The 25,434-nt window shown below is 32.0% G+C and overlaps 1 protein-coding gene across 1 annotated transcript in view; it reads left to right on the top strand.

Annotated features, from left to right (window-relative positions):
* The window catches only part of LOC129225224 (peroxisomal targeting signal 1 receptor-like), an 83,279-nt gene that overhangs the window by 46,015 nt on the left and 11,830 nt on the right, over window positions 1-25,434 (top strand). Inside the window, exons 7-13 of the mRNA XM_054859797.1 lie at window positions 1,580-1,708; window positions 4,780-4,934; window positions 5,051-5,108; window positions 19,059-19,202; window positions 22,097-22,167; window positions 22,970-23,158; window positions 23,274-23,439. Coding sequence (XP_054715772.1) covers window positions 1,580-1,708; window positions 4,780-4,934; window positions 5,051-5,108; window positions 19,059-19,202; window positions 22,097-22,167; window positions 22,970-23,158; window positions 23,274-23,439 — 912 coding nt within the window. The remainder of the gene's footprint in view (window positions 1-1,579; window positions 1,709-4,779; window positions 4,935-5,050; window positions 5,109-19,058; window positions 19,203-22,096; window positions 22,168-22,969; window positions 23,159-23,273; window positions 23,440-25,434) is intronic.

Raw genomic sequence — 25,434 nt, 5'->3', positions numbered from 1 at the left:
CATCAAACAAACTAAGTGCTAACATTTTGGTATCGCGAAATGGAGCCACGCGCTTTTCAGTCCTGGCCAATTTTCAGAGTGGCACCCATGGTATGAGTGTTGCAAATTAATTTCATTAGTAATAAAAGAAGAAATTTCAAAAATTTACTTTCAAAAAGGATTAATAAATTGAAAAGACAACTGAAATTGTTTACATTTTATTCATAAAGTGTTTGAACACAATGTGGATGAATACTATTGTCGATGGTTTGGGGGTGGGGGGTCATGACCCCCATGACCCTCCTCTTGTATCCGCAACTGGTTCTGTTGTTAATATCACTTCTCGTATGGCAAAATTATTCTTGCTTAACCCTTTCTATGTTTAAAACATTTTTTAAAATTTTGAAAAAAATGCCTTAAAATAAGTCAGATGGCCTTATGTAATTGTATGTCAGGCTTGAAAAAAATTCTGCACTTTTTTTTTACGGTGGGAGGTGGGACACCGTATGTCTCACCATGCAACAAGCACATGTCAAACTATGCATTATTGAATTACAAAAAAAATGGGTTAGGTTTGTAATGTGTGTGTGAATAAATAGAATAAAATACGCATTCTCAAATATTGTTCAGAAACACATCCAGTATGTACTTAATGCATTCTCGATAATATATTTTTCTAACTAAGAAATATATAAATTATTGAAATAATAAGGAAATAAATTCTGTATTTTTAATTTTTTTATTTTAAGGTTCAAAATAGAAAAATCTGCATGAAATGCTAAATACAATTTAAAAATTGGCAACCTAATTTGAAAACATGTACAAAGAATTAAAAAGTCAAATGTTAAAGAGTTACTTTTCATGAAATTTTGAAAAACATGTAGGTTCATTCTTTTGTAAAGAAAGGGAACATTACAAGTTGCACTCATCCAAAATGTACGTTACTCTTCTTTGGACGTGCTGCAATATGTACATTGTCTTCCACTTGTTCTTCTTGGTGTATGGCTCACATTTTTAAATCTTTTTTGAGCAGGAACAAAAGGCTTTTTATTTTAGAGTATAGAATTTTTTTCAAGCCTGAAATACAATTGCATAAGGTCATCTGATTTATTCTAAGGCATTTTTTTTTTCAAATAAAAAAAAAAACATTTAAAACATGCATGACAGAAAGGGTTAAAGGCCCATGCCTGGTATTTGAAATGAAAACACACAGTATTTACAGCCATTCAGGAATGGAGAAGTACATAATGTGATCATGTGTAGCATGGGGACTCTATATTAGATTATGAATGGTTAAATAATTTAGCATGCACTAGGTTCTTCAAGGGAATCAAATGTTGTACGTAACTCATACAGATAAAATCATCTTGCAAGTAACATCTCATAACACTTATGATATTATCCGATTATATGAACAAACATTGCTTATTTACTTTTTCTGGACATAACTACAAGTTTAAATTATGTTTTATTGCAAAAAAAAAAAAAAAAGTTTCTTTACCAAGTGTACCTTTAGCTTTTGTTCCATTGTAATTAAGCAATAACTCTTTACTGAGAGCATGCAAAAATTTTTAGAATTAATATCGCTTTTTTGTTGCAGTTTATGCGTTTCATCCGTAAAGTTGGTGATGGGGAAGTTAATTTGGAGCAGATTGAGCAAGAAAAGAATGCTGCTTCTAAATCAGTTGCTGATATTTGGAGCGCAGATTTTGCTACTGCTTGGTGTCGTGTAAGTATTTTGAAAGCTTTTAGTTTTTTTTAGCATAGTCTAAAGTTTATTTGGTCTTCAAATGAAGCAGAAGAGTAATTTAAGTATAATTTTTACCTTTTTAAGTAACTTTATGTATGCCATGTATTGTACTTGTTATTTAAGGAGTTATTTTGTTAAATACTATTTTATTTTAAGAAATACCAGTTCATTTATGATTAAAGACCATGCATACTGGTTATATTACTGGTTATATTTTCATATAACCAGTTCATTTATTTCAAAAGATATCTAACAGTTTTATTAAAGAACAGGCTCCAAACTTATAATTTTCACCTTTTAAAGTAACTTTATGTATGCGATGTATTGTACTCGTTATTTAAAGAGTTATTTTGTTAAAATGCTATTTCATTTCAGGAAATACCATTTTATTTATGTCAGAAGATATCTAACAGTTTTATGAAAGAACAGGCTCCAAGCTTTAACTATAATATAGAAAATACTTATGCCACTTCTCAGAAATTGGTTTTAATCCATTTTTTGTATTGGTGTTTCTTTTTTTTTTTTTTTTTTGTCATAACTTAAAGCATTGGTTGTCACCCAAGCCTTGACTGGAAAAGTGTTTAAATAAGTGATTGAGCATTATACTTTGCTTGAACTAGTTGAGGTACTGAAATGTGTTGAAGGATTAACAAAGTTTTGTATATTTCACTGTATTAGTTTTGTATATATGTCATTGGATTTTCCAATTGATGCAGCATAATCCTCAATGTTAATGAGCTGCAAACGGGAGTTTAGTATATTATCTTTTGTATACTAATATTATAAAGAGAGAGAGAGAGAGTGCGGATTTTTGTATGTTGGTATGTTTGAGGTAATATCTAGAACCATTGCAACTGTTTGAAAAATTCTTTCACTATATGAAAGGTGTTCATTTGTACTGAGTGACATAGGCTATAAATTATGCATATACGTATTTATACTAATTTTTTAAACCAATAGTTTGTCTTCAATACCAGTTTATATTTCGTACGGTTTTGTTTTTATATCCGTAAAAACAAACATGGATTGTCCCGTATTTGCAAAGACAGAATGTGTGACGGTTCTCATCAAACTGAATGCTGAGGGATGGAGAAAAGTAAGCGAAAAAAAATTCGCAATGTCAGGATGAGAACCACTGAAGTCTTTTCATGTATTTGAGGCTGCAGAGGTTAGGGTATACAGCATTTTAATAGCCTTAGACATTACAAACCATTTAAGTGTCACAGATTGTTTATGCTTCAATTTTTTTTTTCTAAGTGAAACATAACAGAGATTTGCTTCGGGAGAATTAATAAATTCACTACTATCAAAAAATCAATCAACATGCTTTTGCGAAGATTTTTTTTCAGAACTGCCAAGACTTGACTTTGAGGCATAAAAACTGTACATTTCACATTTTAACTAGGTATATCTCCTCCAGAAAGGCTCCGTACGTTCACAACAAGAAAAAACAGGCAATTGGGAGAAATGCTTCAATAGGGTGTCTCAATGTAGCATGAATGTTCGATGAGCCATCATTTGGCTATAGAAGGCGTAGATCGAACCTTAAAAGGCCAAAATGATTCAGACAAAATTATGAGAGGTGTCAAATAACCTTCGTATTTAATGATTTTCATCAAACTCTTTCTGTGGTACCCTAGAGGAATGTGTGCAGATATACTTCAAGCCTCATAAAAACAAAAGAAAAATGTTGCTTACTATTAATTTTCAAATTAAAAAGCACCTTCATAATATTTATTTATGATGGACAGTTTTTTTAACCCGAACTAGGTCGAGGACGAGCTGCTAGTTTATGTTAATAAACAGTTTAACTTCACCAAATTATTAATTAACAATGCTGTTTTTATTATTCTGATAGAAAAATCTATTTAATTACAAATTATTTTAGAAAAAAGATTAAAACGAATAAAAACCAATTGTAGTCCTAAAATAAAAATACATAAAGAATTTATTTTACAACTACATAAAGAATTTGATATAAATATTCGATGAATGAAAAATTAACTTATCTCTCTAAAAGTAATTTAAAATAATTATTAAAAAAAACATTTGTTATATCACAATTACTGTGATTTCTTCTGAGTTGATTATTTTCTACTCTGTTGGTTTAGACTGGTATAAGACTAAACCAGCAAAACTCCATCAATTGTATGCTTCTTTGCTATTCACACAGTGTCACTTGGTGAAGTTGGCCAAAGACCACAGAAAAGAGCTGACAGTTGGAGAATTCCATAAACTGCATGGGGAGTAACAGTGGGTTCGTAATACTGCTTTGGACAACAGGAGCATAAGCTTGTTTAACAACAATGCTAGATAGGTTTTTAGACACAGAATCCTCAAAATTCTTCTAGTGCAAACAGACAGACAAAAGAAATAGTATCTGAAAGTTAAATGACCTATATTAATTACAAACACATAAATTTTTACCTCATTCTTGTTTAAATTTTTGTATTTCTGACTGAACAAAAATTTTTCATTCTTAAAAAAAAATCTTCTAAAAATTATTCCTCTACTTCACATCTTCTATATCGGTCCAAAATCTGATATTTTCATTACAACCATTATTAGCATTGGTTGTATTATTCACTGAAGTTCTTTATTGGACTAGATAAAGTACAGTAAACTACCAATTATCCGTGGACTAGGTTGGCACGGTAACCGCGGATAATCCGAATAATAGGTAAAAAAGGATACTAGTGTATATCATAGCTAAAAATATGAATAACATTCACACATACATGTTTAATTATAGCTCAAAACATTGCTACATTCCATCTTCTAACATCGTACAAAAGTACTTTTAAAATTTTGGAAACGACCCCATTGGGAGTTCACTGTATTTGGTGTGTTTCATAGTGTAACCATAATTGTTTGAGCCTGAACTATCTCAAATGATCGAAATTCAGTTGCATTTCTTTTCTCTTGATTTTCACATGTGTTTTCTGATGATTTTAGTTCATTTTACATTAACACAATTGTTTGAATTTTTATTGTTCCTTGTTATTTTTATTGACTTTTTAATTTTAATCTATGTATATCTTGAACTTCAGCCTGTAGAGGGATTAGATGAAGCTTGGGAAAGTTCTTTACAAAATGCTAAAGAATTTAAAACATTTACAAGAACAGAAGATGAGAAGCAAGAGGAGGCAAAAAATGATGCGGATTTTTGGGATAATCTCCAAAAAGAGTGGGAAAAGCTGGCTAAGTAATTGTTTTCTTTATTTACTTTAACATTTGAAAATTTAAAAGGTTTATTTGTGGGCTTTTATGTAATGAAGATTTTTCTTTTAAGCAATTTCATTCGAACATTATTTTTTACAGGGACGAAAATGTAGAACATCCTTGGTTGTCTGACTATGAAACTTTTGATCCATATAAGGTGAAAATAATCTTAATTATCTTTTCAATAAGGTTTAACATCATAAATTATTTTAAACTTTAAGTTTCTTTTCCAAGTTATGATTACTTAATGTGACTATCAGCCTTTTAGCAATTGAAATGAAGGATAAAAAAAAAGCAAAGCTTTCAAGTTTTTGTTGTATTTTTGTTGAAATTAGTTTTTATGAAAGGCAAAAATTTATCTTGTCATAAAAAATTGCATCAATTTAAATTTCCTGTCAGTTTGATGTGCTTTAAAAATTAAATAAATTAGTTTATTGCAGAAAGTTAAAAAAGAAACTGCCAAGTCAAAAATAAAGTTTTATATAGTTAAAAAAAAAACACACACACACACACACAAGTGCAGTGTCTTACTTATAAGCTGCATCAAAGACCTTCAGTGAAGATACTTTCGGCATAAGTTATATGTTTCTTGAAGGTATATTGGCAAATTTATAAAAATAAGACAAAGTAATGATAAGATAAATAAATACCTTTGTGCAGAACAGTAAAGTAAGAAATAATAACGTCAAAAAAGCACAAATTGCAGATTACTGCAGACACATAATGAGCTTATGTATGAAAAGACATCCAACAAAAGCCAAAGAGCAGATAAGCATGCAGCTTAAAAGATAAAAATAGCAAATTAGCCAAACAGCAATGAGAAAATTATAAACCGATAAGGAACCAATAGGAATGCAAACAAAGGCCAAGAGCTCTCTCCGAGGTTAGTAAATCTGAAAGAAAGAATTCAGTTGAAAAAAGATTAAGCCAAAGCTAAAACAAATAGAAAATGTCAATAACCGTGAACCACAAGAATGAAAAGCTGAATGGAAGAAAAAAAACTCAAGGAAATAAAATAAACAAAAACAAAAATTTTCAGAAAAAGGAAAAAATAAAGATAAATAGAAGAAAAAGGGAGGAGGGGGAATGTCAGCCATGACAAAAAAGTTAGAAATAAACAAAGCAAGATAGATAAAAATGAATGGAAAAATAAAAAAGTATGCAAAATAGAAAAAATGGATGGAGAAAGGACAGTGTTAAAGATATGGGAGCCAAACTTTGGAAAAATATAGAACTGCTTTAAGATCATTAACTAAGTTAGAACTGTTCCTCAAAATATGGAAAGATTCCCAAAAGTCAAGATCTGATGAATTGGGGCATTTTTGGATTATCTGATAAGAGTTAAAATCAAAAGAGTGATTCAAATCCCAACAATGTTGAGCAATACTAGACTTATTTAATTGTTGTTTTTTCACATAATTTTGATGCTCTTTCAAGCAAAATTTTAAAGCACGCCGATTCTGTCCAATATAGGCAAGTTTACAACTACAATTAATTCTATAAACTCCACAACAATTAAGAGGGTGAATAGGATTTTTAAGAGAAGAGAATGAAAGTTTGTTAATAGGAGAGAACACCACCTGGAATCGGAAACATTTTAGAATCTTAGCAACCTGATAGCTTACAGTTGGAAAGAATGGCAAAATAACCAAATTCTTTCTGATAAAGGTTCGGTTAAGAACATTAGTTTGGGATTTATTTGAAAGTTTTTTTATAAATGAAATCAATCAAAGTGTTGTCGAATAGTCTCTATCAATTGCCACAGCTTTAAGATAATTAAGTTCCACTTTAAGAAGTTCCGATGTAGGACAAATATTAATTGGGCGATAAACAAAAGAATTGAAAGCAGAATATTTTTGATTTGGGGGATGAGACGATAGTCTATGAGGAGGTACAGAAACAGCAAGCTTTTAAGCTGCATGCTTATCTGCTCTTGACTTTTGTCGGATGTCTTTTCATCCATAAGCTCATTACTTTTTGCATTGAAAAGGGCATTCCCTGTAATGCTGAAACATGTGTCTGCAGTAATCTGCAATTTGTGCTTTTTTGACATTATTTCTTACTTTGAAGTAATGATACTTCAAAAAAATATTTTCACATTTTATGAGCCTTCACAGTTGAAATTTTTGCAAGATAAACAAAAGCAAGGAACATTTCTTTTTGTCTTAATTATTTTCATCAAAATCCTCATCCGGGAATTCATGGGAGCAATCGCCAAAAGTTCTGCTATCATTGAATTCTTTCAATACAGAGACAGTACTGTTTTTGTAATACTATGCAATGATTTGCTAAGCCATTTTACTACTTCCAAGTAAATCACTTTTGCATTTTTATCTATCTTGGTATGAGAGTTAAGCCTATTAGTCATCTAGTGCTGCACGTTTTTACTGACTTTATTAGAAAACTAGGTCCTCTGCCCCTTGCTCGCTGACACTACCCCCTCTCTCTTTCCAAGCCCCCCCCCCCACATAGAGAGTAGAATTTATGTAAGAAGTTCATAATTAAAACACAATCCCGCTCCCACCCGAAGACAAAAACAAGTTGATAAAAATATGCTTAACCTAGATATTTAAAAAAAAGTGCTTAGAACAGCACCCCTTTCTTGGGTTCCAAACTAACTTGCAGAGCAGATTTGGAAGGGGCTAAGGCAGGGGCGGCAAATAGGGGGTTCAAGAGGGGGCGGTTGCACCCCCAAATTTTTCACTAAGAATAATTTTAAAAAAAGGGTAAATTTAATTTAGATAACTTAGAAAATCATTTGCCTGCATTTTCAGAACAGAAAAAACTGATGGAGAATAATGGTTTGCCTTAACTAAAGAAGTAATCTCTTCAAATGGGTTAAATATTTTAAAATTGTGTAATCTGTGTTATGATGGTGCATCTTGTATGAGATGCCTGTACCGTGTTGAGACCGTGCAAATTTTACACATGAACTCCATGTCATCTTACATGAATTTAATGCTCATCTTATAACTTAATGCTTAACTAGTAAGTGCTCATTGATTCCCTGTACTAGAAACACATTTTAGCAACTCATTATATGCTTTCATAGAAATTTTTTGTAAAGATATGCTATTTTTGAAAAACTTCCCACACCAAAAGATACTTTCATATCAACTAATATATCTTGAGGCTCTTTACTTGACAATATCTGAGTGACACAAATGATATTCAAGAACTAAACCTATAAAAGCTCCCTAGAAGAATTACTGGAAAGCAATCTTCCCAGTGATGGAAAATCAAATATTATTTTAATATGTATGACTTTGTTTGAATTTTTGTTTACTTTAATTCCTGCGGAGAGTTTTTTGAAGAATGCTACACTCTAGCATAAGAATTTCAATCTCAATTATTGGATTGACAATTGAAACTCTTAGTAATTTTTGCACTAATGCATACTTGAACCAAGTGTGGAACTTTGTGACAGAACTTTCTATAACAGTTTTTACTGTATGCCAATGTAGAAGAGGTGACAAAACTCACATGAAGTTGTAGTCAAAATATAAAATTAATATTTTGAATAAAAATATCAACTCAGTTTCTCAAGAAATTGAGGCAGGATTTGATGAGATACATTTATCATTAGTCTTAAGTTCAATCAGTGGTTGGAAAAACTACATTTTTTTTGTAGCGAACTACAACTACTTTGTTACAAATGTAGTTAACCTCTTAACTGCGTAGCCCGAGCTGAGCTCGGGGTGAGGTTTATGTGCCTTTAACTGTGTAGCCCGAGCCCCTTGAGTAGGGGCAGTGGACTTTCCTGCAGTACTCGAAGCAACTAACCGCGGGTGTCTTAAGATAAATTCCGAAAAAGGAGCAACCGCGAGTAGGTGGAGAGTCAGTTGTCGATCTAATTTATTTCCGCTCACTGGACAGGCGCACGTGTACGAGAGCTATGAGTAAGTTCATCCTAACGCTGCTTGAAATGGATGTGTACTCAGAAATGGTGTATTTTTAGATTACAATTTTAGATTATTTTAATTTGGTACTAAAAATAAATATTCTCGCAAAATGCTGAAAATGAAGTTTTCATTATAATTAATTATCAAATACAAAAAGATCTGGATTAGAAATTTTAGTCTGAAATAAATAAAAAAGTATAACTAGCGTGCCAGCATAAAATCTTAATTAATCTGTTCAATTATAAATAATCTGTCAATGATACTGTTTTAAAAATATCATAAATTTAATCTCTCTTATAAAATGAAAGTTCATGGCACTAGCGACTCTAAGGTGGGAACTCTAAGTGACACCATTGTCCGATGAAATATAAACTTAATCTAATAATGTGGGTTATGTCATGTATCTTATTTTTTGATGATTAATTCTTTTCGATTTTTTGCGCTATATCCAGAATTGAGAGGAAAATTTTCTTGTCACACAACACAGTTCCGTAAAATTAAATTTTAGTATTTGCAAAAACATGTGCAAAAAAAAAAGAACATGTTTACAAGCGATTTAAAATAATGAAATATAAGCACCATTTTGGTTTTAAAAAAATGCAAAGCCCCCCCCCCCCCCAAAAAAAAAAACAATGCCGACATCTGTTTTGGAGTTACAAGCCGCCCGTTTTTCAAAGCAAAAAAGGTACGAGCTTATTGGTATAAAATGCATACTTTTCCATTCATTAAATTATTTTTTATGAAGTATGTAATATCATCACGAAGACCTTTTGCTTTATCAACTCTTGAAAAGGAAGTATGAAGGGTTTTTAGAGCAAATTCAATGTGTTCAGAGTACTCCCCTAAACATTCGAGATGTCTACAACACTTATCACGTAAAATTAATCCTAAACTTGGACTGATATTTGCAATTCAAGTCTTCTGAAATATATTTATTTACGAACGACAAACCCCCTCAAGATAAAATTCTAACTTGCTATACGTATATCTGTTCTGCGCTTTTCTTTTCTCTACAGAATGCCTTTCCGTCAAGTTCTTAATAAATTTCCTATTATGAAATAAATAAATATCTTAATTAAAAAGTAAATGGGGGAAAAATCAACAACTTTGGAAGCAGCACAAGTTTACCAAAAACTTCAGTCACATGTTTCGGGAAAAGGGGAGGGGGCACGAAAGACCTTTTTCATAGCAAAATTTTTTTAAACTTAGGTATGAACTTTATTGGATGTCCTGATTAACTCATAATATCCAAAGCTCACATCTTCCTATATTACAAGTTTCTCATTGCACTCCTCCTCTTCACTGCAATCCCCTTATTTCTGCGACATTTTTCTGCAAATTAGTGCTGTTTTAAACTTATAAATCACCAAGTGCTTCAAGTTTTTATTTAAAAAAGAAAAATGTTACATATTGCACCTTTTATGCAAATGTTTTCAAAGGAAAATATTAATTATTTTAAGGTGAAATTGCGAAACGCTTCTCATACACCTAAGTAAAGCTCGACCGGAAAAAACTACACAGGAACATGATGAATTATAATATATTCAGGGTGTTTCAGTTGAATGTTTCAGAGCTCCTAGGAGGGGTAGGATGCATCCTGACGACTTGAAATTATATCGCATTGCGGGGTCGAAAATTCTTTCCCTATCCGAGAAATTCGACATATGCCAGAAGTATTGTGCGAGTTTTGTTGGCAAAAAAAGAGCAATAAATTTAGATTTAAAATAAATGTCTCGTACGTTTTTCTCTAATTTTGAGTTGTGTCACTTTCCTTGCAGGAGTGCGAGAGATAAAGATATAATTAGAGAGAACATAAGCAGCTGGTGCGCAAAAAAGTTGGAGATACGGGGGGGGGGGAGGTGGTGCCTCACAAGTGACCTTTTCTAAAATTTAATTTTAACGTCATTATTGACTAACTGACCTTATCTTAAAATGTCCGGGTCATATGGTACATCTTTCAATTCAATGCTACATTTTTTAATTTTTATAAAATAATAAGAACCTTTTCTTTTGAAAGAAAAGGGAGCAGTTGTCCCCCATACTAGTCGATTATAAAAATATTTAAACAGAGAGAGAATCTAGTAGGACGTTTTTATTTTATTACAAAGAGTCAGCTGAATCTAAACTTGTGCGGCTTTTTAGTTTGTGTAAACTAAACGTAGTGCAAAAAAAAAAAAAAAAATGTAAAATCGCGGCAAAACGTGAATTAATTAAATGTATCAATCTGCAATGATGTAGTTTAAGGGAAAGAGATGCTGCCACCCCTCGAAATATTTGGATTTCTATTGTAAAAATAATGCATATTGTAATGTAAACTCGTTCAAAACCACCTTTACTTATGCTGTTGCTTTTTGTGGTCCCAAAACCCAAGTTGAGGCTAGTAGTTTTCCTTCTAATCAATATGTTCTCTCTTCCTGTTTTTCCTTTAAAAGAAATAAGATTTAAAAAGTAAGTTATCACATCGCGTCACTTTTACTATTATAGAGTGACAAGGTAGAAAATACAACACGAGTGTGTGAGCTGTTTGCACCTTAAAAAGATATCTATTCAGAAAGGCTTAGAATGCGATGCGAATAAAAGACTTCAACCGATTTCAAGCAATTTAGTTTTTATCATGATCAAATTTTCACCGTCATTTGGGACGTTTAGCCATGAATATGAAAAATTAAGAAATAAGAACAAATTTCAATAGTTTGAAAGAAGAAAGGATAAGAATACTAAAATGTATGCTTTCCCCTCTTACTTATATATACACGTATATTATATATACATTAATTTAAACATATACAAACACAACCCAGAGCTTTTTCGAGTACTAATTCTAACCACAGAAACTAGATTCTAATTGCTCGTTCAAGCACAAATTCCCATGTTGATTCTTCTACAATAGATCAGGTTTTCTTTTGAAAGGGGATTAATTCTTTGCTCTTGATTTTCATGGGTGCAATGTCTGACTGATAAGGTGTATAATGGCTGAGCATGCGCACTTCACAGTAGCTACATTGATGTATCTACAACGAGAAGGACTTCATTCTTTGTTGAACATTCTCGATGAATTTAGAACATTTTCTTCTTAGAGAATACTTATATCCTTCATGATGTCAGACGCAGATTATTCGAGCAACGACAGCTCTGATTATAGTATTTATTCTGATGACGAAGAATCTTCTGATCTCCTGTAACTGTTTTTTTGTTTTTTCCAAAGCATTTTTTTACGTCAGGAATAATAGTTGAAATCTACAAGTCTGCAACCTGATAAATACTGCGAGCCCAATATGTTTCAGTACAGTAAACTCCGATTATTCGTGGGTGGATTATCTGCGGCCTTTCACAAATAAAAAAGAAAAGTTATTTTATTACATTTTTTTCTTTAGCGATGATTAACTGAATGAAGATAACTGAACACATTTGAACGGAACAAAAATCTATTTTTAGACATTCCAATTTCTTTCTCACTTGTGGAAACCCTCCACGGAACCCAGGTCAAAGTCCTCTGTCACAAATCAAGCACATTTATGTTCCCGGATTTGCTATTAATCATTATTTCCAAGCATTTTATTAACAGTTTAAAAATCGTATCATTGTAGTAAAGTTGCGTATCAAAAAACATGATAGTACGAAGAGAGATAGCAAGAGGGTTTAGAGTTAATGCCCAACGGGATTTCTCCTTTTTTTTTTGTAATAGGCTGTATCGCAATAGCAAAATACCCCCCCCCCCCCCATCTCCGCCGAAAGAATACGTACTACCACGATCCGACAACGATACTTGAGTCGCTAGTCACCATCTTTATTTGGGGACCCTCCCCTCTCCTGCTTATATTGTTTATAAGTTTAGAACAGCGATTCTCTCTTGGTGGTTGTGTAAACCGGTACCCTCCGAAGGAAAATTTGCCGGTCCTCAGGGGTTTTTGCTCGTCCTCGATTTAAAATCTATATAAATAAAACATTCAATATATATATATATATATATGTGTGTGTATGGCTCCCTATACAAATCCACAGTTTACGTCGGATCTCGAACAATTTGGCAGGGATTTAATTGAGCACCCACGAAAAAACGTAAGGGGGTTTTCGAACGCCAAAAAAAGAACCGAACCGTTTGAATTCAAATAATAAGATCCCAAAATGGCTTTTTTCTATAATATGAGGGCAAAATAATGCTCACCAAAATTAGAATAAAATATCCATGGAAACCTCTGATTTTTCTGCATCATTTGTTCCAATGTCTCAAGGTGATTAGAACGTGAGTCTACAACTGTTTTTAACTAATTTCAATCTTAAAATGTAGGCAAGCCTTCAATTTGAAATTCATTGCTGCTTACGGTCATTGTTGAACAATGATTTTATTAAAATTAGTAGCGTGAAGAAAATCATTGAGAAGAGGGATCTCTTGCCGTTTTTTTTTCTTGAATATGAACAAATAAAATTCTGCGTTTTGTTTTGTGGCTTTTTCAATAATTGGGAAATTTAAAAATTTTCTATTTTGGTTACTTTTCCTCGCTTCGTCACGAAATTTTGCAGATTTTTTATATTTTTTAGCCTGATCGTTTGACATTACTTTTATTTTCGAGGTAGACCGAGTGAAGCCCGGGCGACGCAGCTATGAAGTAAACAAATTAAAAATTCTTTATTCGAAAACAAATAAAGAAATAAATATAAAAGTCTAATAATATCCTATGTAACGGTTTTTGCATGAATTTGGTGATTAATTTTCAAAATTGTCTGATTTTTCTCAAATGTTCACTTACTTATGGATAGTTGTTACAACAATTAGCTATCTACAACCTTTGCTATGAAATGTTTTGCAACAAATCTTCAATATGTTGTAAAAAAACAAAAAAAAAAAAAAACTCAGCTGCCCACTAACTTTTTCCACAACAATCCGCAAGTCTAGTATTTACACTTTTTTTTGAGAGAAAAAAAACGAAAAATAAGAAGAAAAGATGGGGGAGGGAAGGGGGGGAGGATTCTCCGGTCCGAAAGTTTTTTTAGCAGATTTTTCAGGTTCTGCGAGTTAATTTCTTTTTTTTTTTCGTATTAAAAAAAATAAATAAATAAAGAAGAGAAGAAAAAAACTGACCGGTCCGGGAGTTCTTTTAAAAAGATGTTGCCGGCCCGCGGGTCAAAAAGGTTGAAAGAAAAATCAATTTGGTGCTTAGGTATTATAGTAGTTAGTCACTGGCGTAATCAGAATTACAATCTGGGGAACTGGGACGTAGCCTACGGCTCCTGCTTTTGAAATGCTCCCAAGTGGCTACGATTTTGATTTAGCCAATGGCGCACATGGCACCCCCGCAACCCCGCGGTGCAGTGGGGTATGAGGGAGTACGTTCAGAAAAATAAGCTCTATGGTGAAATTTTTAAAAAATCTTGCGGGGGGGGGGGAGAGCATCAAGGTCTATCTACGCCTCTCTCCCCATATTTTAGTCGGATCCTGCATATGATTTTGATTTTAGTTACAGTTGAGGTAAACCTAACCTGACAGCGTCGTGATGTTGTCATTAGGATCTGCTCAGCCTTCAAAATGCTGCCAGGTTAGGTTTGCCCCATCTACAGTTACATTTTGTAAACAAACTCTTCTTCAATTGTAAATTTGTTGTAGACGTCGGTTCCGAATGACAATATAACATATACGAAGCATTCAAGTTTATCGTTTAACAAAAATAAAATTTCTGTTGAATTTTTTACCGGCTTGAAATTATTAATATAGAACATGATAAATTATAAATGTTTCAGTCTGAATTTCATTGCTAGAAAACTTTGGTTTTAAGTTGGTTGGAGCCAAGGAAACACTAGCACACCCAAGTAAATGGGTTTGACTCAAGATATACGTAATGAAAGTTAATGCCCCAGCTTTTGGCTACCATATTAAAATTTATGCAGCAAAACTCTAAACCGTTAGTTTGTAAAAAAATAAAATAACATTGCTTATCATAGTATATAATCATGTAGCAAATACTAAGCTTCGCAGTTTTAATAAGCAATCTAATTGTCCATAGATTATAAAGAACTTCATGTTAAAGTTTGGGGTAAGGGAAAGTTATTTCAAATTGCATCAATTTTTGTTTCTTTTTTAAAATCTTATTTTTTTAATTTGTAAATTAAATTGATTTAATTGCGCTGTTTTAAAAGTTGAACAGCAAATTTCAATAACTAAACTAGTTGACTAGAATTTACAAAAAATATAACATCTGTCTGAACATAAGTAAATATTTCGAAATTTCGTAGTAAAATGCTTAGAAGCCTTTTGAAGCTAGGAGAATTTCAAAATAGTGTTCAGAACAAACCTAAGAAAAGAGAAAGCCAAATGAATACATTCCAACTGTCATCCTCAACCTACCCCTTGCACCTCAGGGACAGCGTCCCCTCCCACTCTTTAGAAACTATCGCACGCTGGATCCCCATAATGGCTTGATTGATCAAGCAGAAGCTCCTTTGTAAAACGAAAGAAGTAGCAACCCAGGATGTCCCGGAACCAAATGCATTGCTGGGAAGTGAACATTTCTCTTCAAAATGTTTACGCATAAAATGACCTTTTTTGGCGAAGAAGTTCCCACAGTAAAGAGGTTAACTTCAACTACAACTACTTTTTTCAAAATGTAGCTGCTACAAACTACTTTTGATATGTAGTCGCTACTTCGCTACTTTCCAAAAAATAAGTAAATAAAAAGCATACACTATAGGTTGTCCCTCAAAAAATGTAAGTCAATTTTTCAAGTCGCATACACTCATGTATTTTTCCTCTTGTGTCAAAACAATCGTGAGAAAAAGTTTCATATAATTTGCACAACGGCAACACGTGCCGACTTGCACCTGAAAGTGTAAAACTACTTGTATGCTAAGCCAAATCGGAAAAAAAAAACTTTTTTTAGAAGCTCGAAATTTCTGTTGATAAAATGTTGCCCCTGTACCCAATACCCCACATGTACCACAAGAACATTTATCAAATTAAAAAACATTTAGATATGCCACACTTGACCTAAAATTAATAATTTTATTTAAAAAATTCATTTTTTTCCAGTTCTCTTTCAAAAAATTACATATAAAATTAAATAGAATATCAAGTTTAAAAATTACTGGCGAACACATTTGCAGATCAACAAGTACAAACGAATAATTAAAAAAATATGTATTTTAAATGAAAATTAACTCAACCTGAAAAAAAAACCCGATCTTTGAGTACTATGTGGGAGACGTAAAAATTGCAGGAAAACAAAAATTTCTATTTAACGCTAATTAACTACTTTTCTATTTTACTGTTTATTTTTCAGCTTGTTCATTTCGTAAAATCATACATTTCTGAAAATATGTATCAAAAACTTAATTTTTTAAAGAAAATTATAAATGTTAGGCACGTGTGGGATACCTAAATGGTTTTTAATTTGAATAAATGTTTTTGTGGTGCATATGTGGGGTATAGGAGCAACGTTTTATCAACAGAAATTTTGAGTTTCTAAAAAAACATTTTACTTCAATTTGGCCTAGCATTACACAAGTGCTGATTCACACTTTCAGACATAATCGGTACTTGCTGCCGTTGTTCAAATTATATGATTTTTTTTTTTTTTTTGGATGTAAAAGGATAAAATATAAGAGAGTGTGCGACTTGAAAAATTAACTTTCGATTTTTTTTTTTTGGGGGGGGGGAGATCCTGATACACACACACACACACACACACACACACACACACACCGTAAGAGAATTGAACAAAAAAGATTGATAAATTAGCTCATCAGAAGACATTAAGAAAAATGTCCGTTATCATACTCTCGCACACTGTAAAGCTCGTATTTATTGTAAGTCTTCCAGAACAGTTCAATCTCATCCTTTTCTATAACATTTTAAGTAGCTTCTTTTTATTTGGTGAATACTGTCAAAAATTTAAGCCTCGCTAAAATATTTTTGTTTTTTAATCTTCGATCAGTTCATGTAAAATTCACCAAATTTTCAACTCCCGAAATCACCGATATCTTTATTTTCGCGAAAATAAGTGCTTTTTGCAATATGAATATTGGTGAAATATGAAAATTACAACGGTAAAAAGAATTAATGGCGTCAAACAGATAGAACGTGTGGCATCAAAATGAAATGCCTGAGGTCGGCTCGTATTTTTATGAGTCTTATTTCTCATTGCATCCGCTGATGTACTTGTGTAAAATTTGAGCCAATCAATTTCGTTTGAACCTTTTTTTTTTGTTTTCAGTTTATTTAAAAGTAGTTTCCAGAAATCGCTACAAACTACTATTTTTTCGTAGTTAACTACTCACTACACTACTTTTTTAAAAAAGTAGTGCGCTACGCTACAAACTACTCAAAAATGTAGCTACTACAGTAGCGTCGCTACTTGTAGCGCGCTACTTCCAAACACTGAGTTCAATATTATGTAGGTTGGTTATAGAAAACAAAAAAGAAAATATATTACACTTATACACTAGTGCAGCCAAAAATTCTTTCTGGAGGGATTTTTTTGATCAAAACAGCCCTTTCATATGCATAAAGTACTGCATTAGAATCTGCATTTCTGTTAAAACCAATGGCTTTGGGGGGGGGGGGGGTCACCTCCCCTTCAGAGCCACCCCTTCCTTGTGTTACTGCACTTATAAGAAAAATTTATAGTATGAGGGAAGAGGGATTGTTTTGTGAATTACGACTATACTTTTTAATGACGCAAAATAAATACTAAACCAATTTAATAAGCTTTCTTGGTTATTTTAAAGAGAGAAATCTGAAGGAAGTGTGTTTTTTAACATAACTTTTTCTTGCTTCCATTGTTTTTTGTCTGTTTCAATCTGGTTAGTCATTTTAAAGATGACTTGTGTGTCTCAGAAGATTAAAATTACCTTTGAAGAGCAATGTGGCAAGCAAGACCTTGATCTTTAACTGTACTGGAAAAAGTCAAGATAAATTTAAAGCTTTGGTCGCAAAAATTTTAATTGTTATTAACAAACCTACTTATTCTTAACATTAAAACCATTTTATTATTCCTTCCTGTTAACCAGTATTTACTTTGTACCGCACTGAGGAAATTCATGTTCAAGAAACTCGACCCCCCAAACAAAATGCTGAAATGCCGCCCCTGGGCTAAGGGGCTCCTGAGTATTGCAAAACGGCAGTTTTGTAAGTTTGAAAAGTCCTTTTCAAATTCGTAATCTCTTGTAATGTCTTCTGTTCTTTAGCTCCAGGCTTGAATTAGTTGAGTCTAGGACTTTTCACTGAAATAGAAACCCTTATATCTGCTTCCCCAGATGCAAACTCCTGAGGTCAGAAGTAATTTTGTACAAAATTTCAAGGCTGTAGGGACTGTAGGGATCTCTTAGATGCAGGCCCCTCACATACAGAATTTCACAATTTCTTAGCCACGACTTTTTTTTTTTAATATATAGAGATAAGAAGAGCTCTGTCATGGAAAATTTGAAAATCTCTTCTGGGGGGAAAAATATGAGTAGATGTTGGCTTTCAACTGCAGCTCAGCTAAATTGGGGAAAGAATCTTTCCTTCTAAATGTTCTAGAGGAGCAGATAACTGTCTTCCCCTCTGGCTGTTTCAGTGCACAAACTAGTTTATCTTACCTAATTTTGACCAACCGGCTGGTGATAATGTTTTTGAAACCAGCAGTATACGTTTTTTGTCTTCTCTTCTAGTAGCTCTTATCAGGATTTATTTATCACCAGAAAAATATGAAAAGAGGCGCTCATTTGATGTAATTAGTTAAATTTTCTGTGGGATTCCTAGTTTTACCTATATTGTCAGAAATTTCCATGTCATATTGGTTTCTCAAAATGAAAAATTTAAGAAAAAATTTAGTGTTTCATTTGCAGCATTGTATGTTCTACATTGAATATTACATTCTTTTTTCTGTGTGACCCACAGTTTATCTGGCAATTTTTACAATAACATTAAGTTTTAGACAATTATATGTAGATGTTGATATATTAAGATTTTTGAGTAAATTGGTTCGTTTGCCATGCATTTAAAAGCTGTCAGTTTTTTATATATAGCATTTACAGTAGGTTAAAATGTGATTTTTGATTTGTTACTGTTCACTATCAAAGAAATCTTGATAATATATTTCATTCGATATTTATTCTTATTAGTCATTATTCCTTTGAAAGATTTTGTAGATACATTTACTCAATTTTTTTTTCTATAGTTCATTGCTAAATCAACATCAATAATGTAAGCATTTCAATTTAAAATTATTTAGGAGTATACGTTTACGAATGAGAATCCATTTTCTGAATGCAATGAGCCTTTTGAGGAAGGTTTGAAAAAGTTAGCTAGTGGAGATTTACCTAGTGCTGTATTGTTATTTGAAGCTGCAGTGAAAAAAAATCCTGAACAAATTGAAGTATGTATCTTTTAAGTATTTGCTTTGCATTTAAGCTTTTCTTATGTGCTTTTCTTATGATTTTTTTGTGTTACTTTTTACTGTGTTAAATGTCCCAAATATTTAAGTTTTTTTCTTTTCAACTTAATGATAGATTTTGTCTTTTTTTTTCTAGCTTATGCACCTATTTTAGAAAGCTAATGTCTCTAATTATACCCTCTTTTAAGAGAAAAAATAAAAACAATAAAAATTATAAATTACAGTAACATTTTTTAAAAATAACTTTTTAGAAATCAAGGATCCATCAAAAAGTTTGTCACACTCTGTTAACTGACATCCAAAATACCGATTACTCCGAATGATGTTGATTTTAAAAGAAAGGGGAAAAGCAGTAGATTTTTTAGACTGTTTGAACACACACCTGTTTTATATCCATCTACACCTTGTCCTTGGCATTTTTTGTAAAGGAATTGTTCCCAATTCATACTCATTTTATATGTTTATGTACATTTCACTTTTGAAAATCAATACAGTGGAATTTTGACTTTCGGGAATGCATTCCAAGATCCCTCACATCAGGTTAAAATTTTGTGTTATGACAAAGACTGTATTATAGTGGCTAACATAGCACCCCAATGGCGGGGGGACACCAGAGGTATGAATTAATATATTAAAATTTTTCACTATGTTAAAATTTTAAAACAAAAATTCTTATGTTTGGGGGGGGGGGGAGGGCAGACGCACTTATACATCTTGAAGGGAGGGATGCACTAAAGTTTATTTACACTACTGGTGTACACTGCTCTTTGAAAGGTACACACTATAATTCTCAGCACTTGTAAACATCCCTCAAATCGTTTGTTTCTCTTAATGTCTTCACTGGCTTTAGTTCAAGCAGCAGGCTTAGATACCATTTTATTTACTTAACTTTCAAATTTAGAATGAAAAAATTGAGTGGAAAACACAGAGTCGTTATTTGTGCACATTAAAAAAGCAAAGTTTAGACTGGTATGGTGTGGGAACTTCTGCCTTCAATGATGTGAAGGTATAAAGTCCACTCATGAAACCAATATCACTGGGCGGCAAAAAAAAAAAAAAAAAAAAAAAATCAAAATGTTTCTGACACCATTCTTGCTGATTCTTATGTAAAAGGATCCCCTGAATCCAAACATAACCATCATGTTCCAATTTTTGGAAATGGTGCCACCCACTTTACTTTTTTTCTGTTTTTGACAGGTTCATAGCCATTATTATTATTTTATTTTAGGGACAGTGGGCATTATCTTAACCATTAACATTCTTAGGAGGGGCTGGTTCAAGAGCATGAACATTTAGAGCAAGTTAAGAGACTCATGGGGATATTCTTCTTCTAGCATCTTTTAAATCATCAAACCTGACATTTTTTTCCCAGAAGTTTATTTTACAATTTTTTTCCAGCGTAAAACCAGATTATCAAATTTATGAAAATAAACTTAAGTATGATTATAACATTAGTGTATATTCTTTTCTGGGAATGCACTACTTCATTGTTATATGAAGTAGTTATAAACAATAGGGGGTGTGGACCCCCAGAAATATTAATATTCATTAATGCTATATTATAAACATACTGAAGTTAATTTTTAATCTTCATTATATCTGTGAATGTAAGTTTAAAATGAGAAAGTTCTTTTCTGAAGATCTGCGATGCGATTCTCACTATGCAATATGCGATGCTTTCATTTTTTTTTACAATATGAAAATGTTTTCCGACATAGGACTCATAAGGCGTAGGTCCTATACTCTTTTTTTGCCAAAAAATAAGTGCAAAAATTGTAAAAAAAAACCTATAGCAATAAAAGGTTGGTTTTGAAGATTAAAAAAATATTTTTGGGGGAAATGCCCCATGAGTCTCCCTACTTGCTCCAAATGTTCATGCTTTTGAACTTTGCACCTCTCAAGCCTCAGAAGATTGTTAATAATTAATACAATACTCCTTTCCCCTCTAAATAAAAATAATGGCTATGAAGCTGTTGAAAACTGAAAAACATTTGGAGCACACCATTTCCAAAAAGTTGCACATTGTGTGTGTGGGGGGGGGGGGGCAGTTGTCACATTTGGATTCAGGTGGTCATTTTGAATAAGAACCAGCCAGAATGGTGTTAAAAGCATTTTTAAGGAGTTTTTGTTGCGCAGGGCATTTAGCAGCGAAAATAACAAGCCAATATGTACACTCTACGATTTGCTGCCGAAAAATAACATGTTGCAGGCGAGGAGTTAGTGTTAGCTTTGAGATGCGTTACTTGTGAAAAACTTTCGTAATATCCGTTTCAAATAAGTTAAATCACATTGTAGCAAGAGTCCACATTCCCCTCTCTCTACATTCTACCTAAATGTGAATTCTGAACTTATATTCATACCCTTTTTTTATCTTATAAAGTTAATCATAGTTTTTTCTGTGCATTTGCTGTTTGCTTAAAATTAAAATTTGTCAGTTATTTTTAATTTAAAATTAATGAAAAAAGTAGATTTTAAATTTTCTATATTCCTCTCACTCATTAGAGCTACTGGAAATCATTAGAGTTTCAAAAAGGTGTGGTCAATGGTGTTCTCTTTTCTTTCGCTTGGGGGAGACAAAAAATGCTCTTTTTTACAATGATGCTTCTTCCTTTCAAATTATCTTTAACGAAAATTATGCTTCCAAAGTTGAAAAAGTCTTTTTCATTAGAGTTACATTAAACTAGAAAATGATTTTAAAATTTAAACTCTAAATCAAATGTCAACATTGGAATCAATGGGAAATTGTGAAAAGTAAAATAGTTTGCTCTTTTAATGTCCTGGTATTATTTATAATATAGTTATCATGCTTTTATACTTTTTTAATTTTTCAAATTTGATTTCAGTTACACATTTTCATGACGAATTTTCTGTTTTAGGCATGGCAATATTTGGGTACTAGCCAAGCAAAAAACGAGCAGGATCCGGCTGCAATCGCAGCCTTTAAAAGGTATTCACTTACAATAATATTGCAAGTAATGACAATGCAAGAATGAATTGTAAATCATTTCAAGTTTGAGGGTCAATATTTTAAAAATAAATTATTAATATTAAGTTTGTGAAAAATAAATTAACTTTTCTAAAAATTAACTTATCAAAAATCAGTCCCTTGAATGCCACAAATGTAACAGAAAATGCTAAATGAGGCAGTGAGAAGCAAAGGGATGTAAGTGGCAAAATTGAAATTTTGGAGATAACCAGTACAAATAGTAGGGAAACCTCTCCTCTGTCTTTGAGCAAGAGATAATACTGGTAGCCCTAGTAGTTGCTGCTGTACAGCATGATTTAAAAAAAAAAATTCAATAAACCTTTAAACCTGTTTCACTCAAAACTTGAAAATGTCCACCTACATCCCTTTGCTTTTCACTGCCTCAAATGTCCATTGATATTCTGATGTTTCAAAATGATGATAAAAATAATAATATTAAAATGAATGTTTCTTGTTTGATTTGACATAGATTGATCCTTTTTCAAGTAAAGCATTTACTTAAGATCTACAATGTTCTCAAATTGATTCAACTCAGAATCATAAGCTGAGAATTTCAAGCTGTTCCAATACATTTGTCAAACACATGTGTTACATCAGATGTTTTTAAAAAAAATTATTAGAAATGAATGGACATTAGAAAAGGAGACATCCTACAAAATAATAAGAAAATGAGTAACTCTTTTCAGTTTGTCTAGATTTTAAAGCTAACTTCCCCTCAAAGTAGTGCTTCTTTTTAATTCATGATGTTTATGTGTTACTTCAGATGCTTGGAGTTGGATCCCGATAACTTAACCGCACTGATGGCCTTAGCTGTGAGTTATACAAATGAATCTATGCAAGCTCAAGCATGTGAAACCCTTATTAGGTGGCTTCACAAAAATCCAAAATACAGTCATTTAGTTGAATCTACGCATCTTGATGATACATCTTCTGTATCGTCTATTCTCTCTAGGTGAGTTTAACTACATGTATCTTCTTTTATCAATCCTAACTATAATTTCTTTTTAAAAATTTTATTTGGTTACTTACATGGTATACAAAATTACTAAGTGAAGGATTATTTTCAGTGAAAAACATAAAGCTGCCCGAGATATGTTCATAGCAGCAGCTCGAATAAACCCCACAAATCCAGATCCAGATATTCAGAATGGTTTAGGTGTTTTGTTTAACTTGTCTGGTGATTACGATAAAGCCATTGATTGTTTTAGAGCTGCTCTTCAAGTTAAACCAGATGTAAGTATCTCTTTTGGGTTCTAATTTAACAATAAATTTAAAGCTAATGAAGATTTTTTTTAAAAATTATTAATTAATAAAGTTGGAAGGTAAATATAACATATCTGTGTGTGTGTGTGTGTGTTTTTTTTTTATTTTTATCTGATCCCATATTGTCACTTCAGAGCAACAGTAAGACATCTAATCCCAGGAATAACACTAAATATCCTACTGTTGCTCTGAGGCGACGATTTTAGGTATTTCTTTGAAACAATGTTTTCACTAGCATGTTTTAAGAATTTTAGGGAATAAATATTTTAAGTGACTATGATTATAACATATTAGTAAAAACATTATGAGCATTTGAAATGTTAATTTGTATTACTAGTTTTGTATACGTTGTATGGTTATACAGTTAAATTTTAAAAAATGATTACGAAACATTTCCCGCAGTTCAAAAAAAAATAATTAATTTGAATTCATCGAAGGGATAGGATAAAGTAGGATACTTTATTCTATCCCTTCTACTACTAGGAAGTACTAGTAGGAAGAGGGGGATCAAATCTGTCGAAAACGAAGTGTGAGAAAATTTAAGGATAGCCCAAAAGTATTCCTGCAAAATCTCATTTTACTCTTTCAAAACTCCTTCATTTTATTTCTGAAATAGAGTACAAACCCTCATTCATTATTTTGCGAATTGCAGTACGTTTTTGCCTTCAATTTTTTCTCCCTTAAAAATCTGTAAGCAATTTGGATAATCACCTATTTGGATAATTGGAGTTATACTGCCGTGCTAAGCACAGATGTGGTATGTGCACATTTTATCAAAATTGAGTTGTCACCAGGTGGTCGTTAGTAATTTAATTTACCTAAATCTCAAGTTTTTTTTTTGTAAACGTGAAATGTTAAAAAAAAAGCTATAAGGAAAAAGTTGTAACTGCACATTTTGTGTAGTTTGCTAAGGCAATTTGAACCCAAGTGAAAAGTACTAAGCATTTAAAGTAGTATCTAGGCAGTTACTTCTTTTTCCCTTAGTAATTTGTTGATACGACTTTTATACTTTAGCAAAGCAGCATATTAATACTGTAGCAGTTTATTGTAACAGAGTACTAAAATTAGTTTACCGTTGAATAGTTGATATAGGTCGATAATAAAAACTAATACAACTGTTCATAAATGTTCAAGTAAATGTTCAGCATTTTCTATTTATTTTTTTTTTTTAAACTGCAAATTCTTATAAATGAAATGCATGTAAAATATTCATGTCTAATTCTTTCATGCAAAAAAAAAAAAAAAACTATTTCATTCCACGACCAATTATATTTTTATTTAAGTATCGTCTGCTGCCAAAATGATCTTATGCTAGGTAAAACCGAATCTAGAAAATAAAACATTATAAATGATAGTATATACACATTCTTTGAATGTAAAGAACAGAAAATTATACTGGCTTATACAGTTTTAAATGTCCGAAATTTTGAAAATGGTATTTTTCGGAAGGTAGATTTGTATGAACAAAATAAAGCAGAGTATTATTTAATGATACATTAAGCGCATTTTACTAAGCTATTTTTGTCATATCTGTGCAGATACCCCTAAGAATGCCTAATAATAGTCACTTAGGGTGAAATTAACCTAGTGCATGAAAAGGTTTTGAAGAGAAAATTTGTCGTAACTGCATTCATTAATTTTAAATTAAAATTTTTACAAAAATACATTCTTATGTAGGTTAGATAAGTTGTTTATGAAACAACTACTGCAAGTTAAACATCTAATTAAGTCACAAATCAAAGAAACAAATTGTAAAACTTTAATCATGAATTTCTCATTTTGAGCTCCACTTCAGATACTACTGTTACGCTTAGATAGGCATTATGAACTGTAGAAATAATAATTTATTGCTCTTTTATCTCATTTACTTTCTATTATCAAAGATATTTTACATTTCATAGGCATCTATTCACATTCCTTATACACTATCTGTTGCTTTTCACTTTCATATAAAAAAAATGTGCT

This window comes from Uloborus diversus, chromosome 6, assembly GCF_026930045.1.
Source record: "Uloborus diversus isolate 005 chromosome 6, Udiv.v.3.1, whole genome shotgun sequence".
In the NCBI taxonomy this organism is placed as follows: Eukaryota; Metazoa; Arthropoda; class Arachnida; order Araneae; family Uloboridae; genus Uloborus; species Uloborus diversus.
Note: the sequence above shows the minus strand (reverse complement) of the source record. Positions and strands in the feature narration are given on the sequence as shown.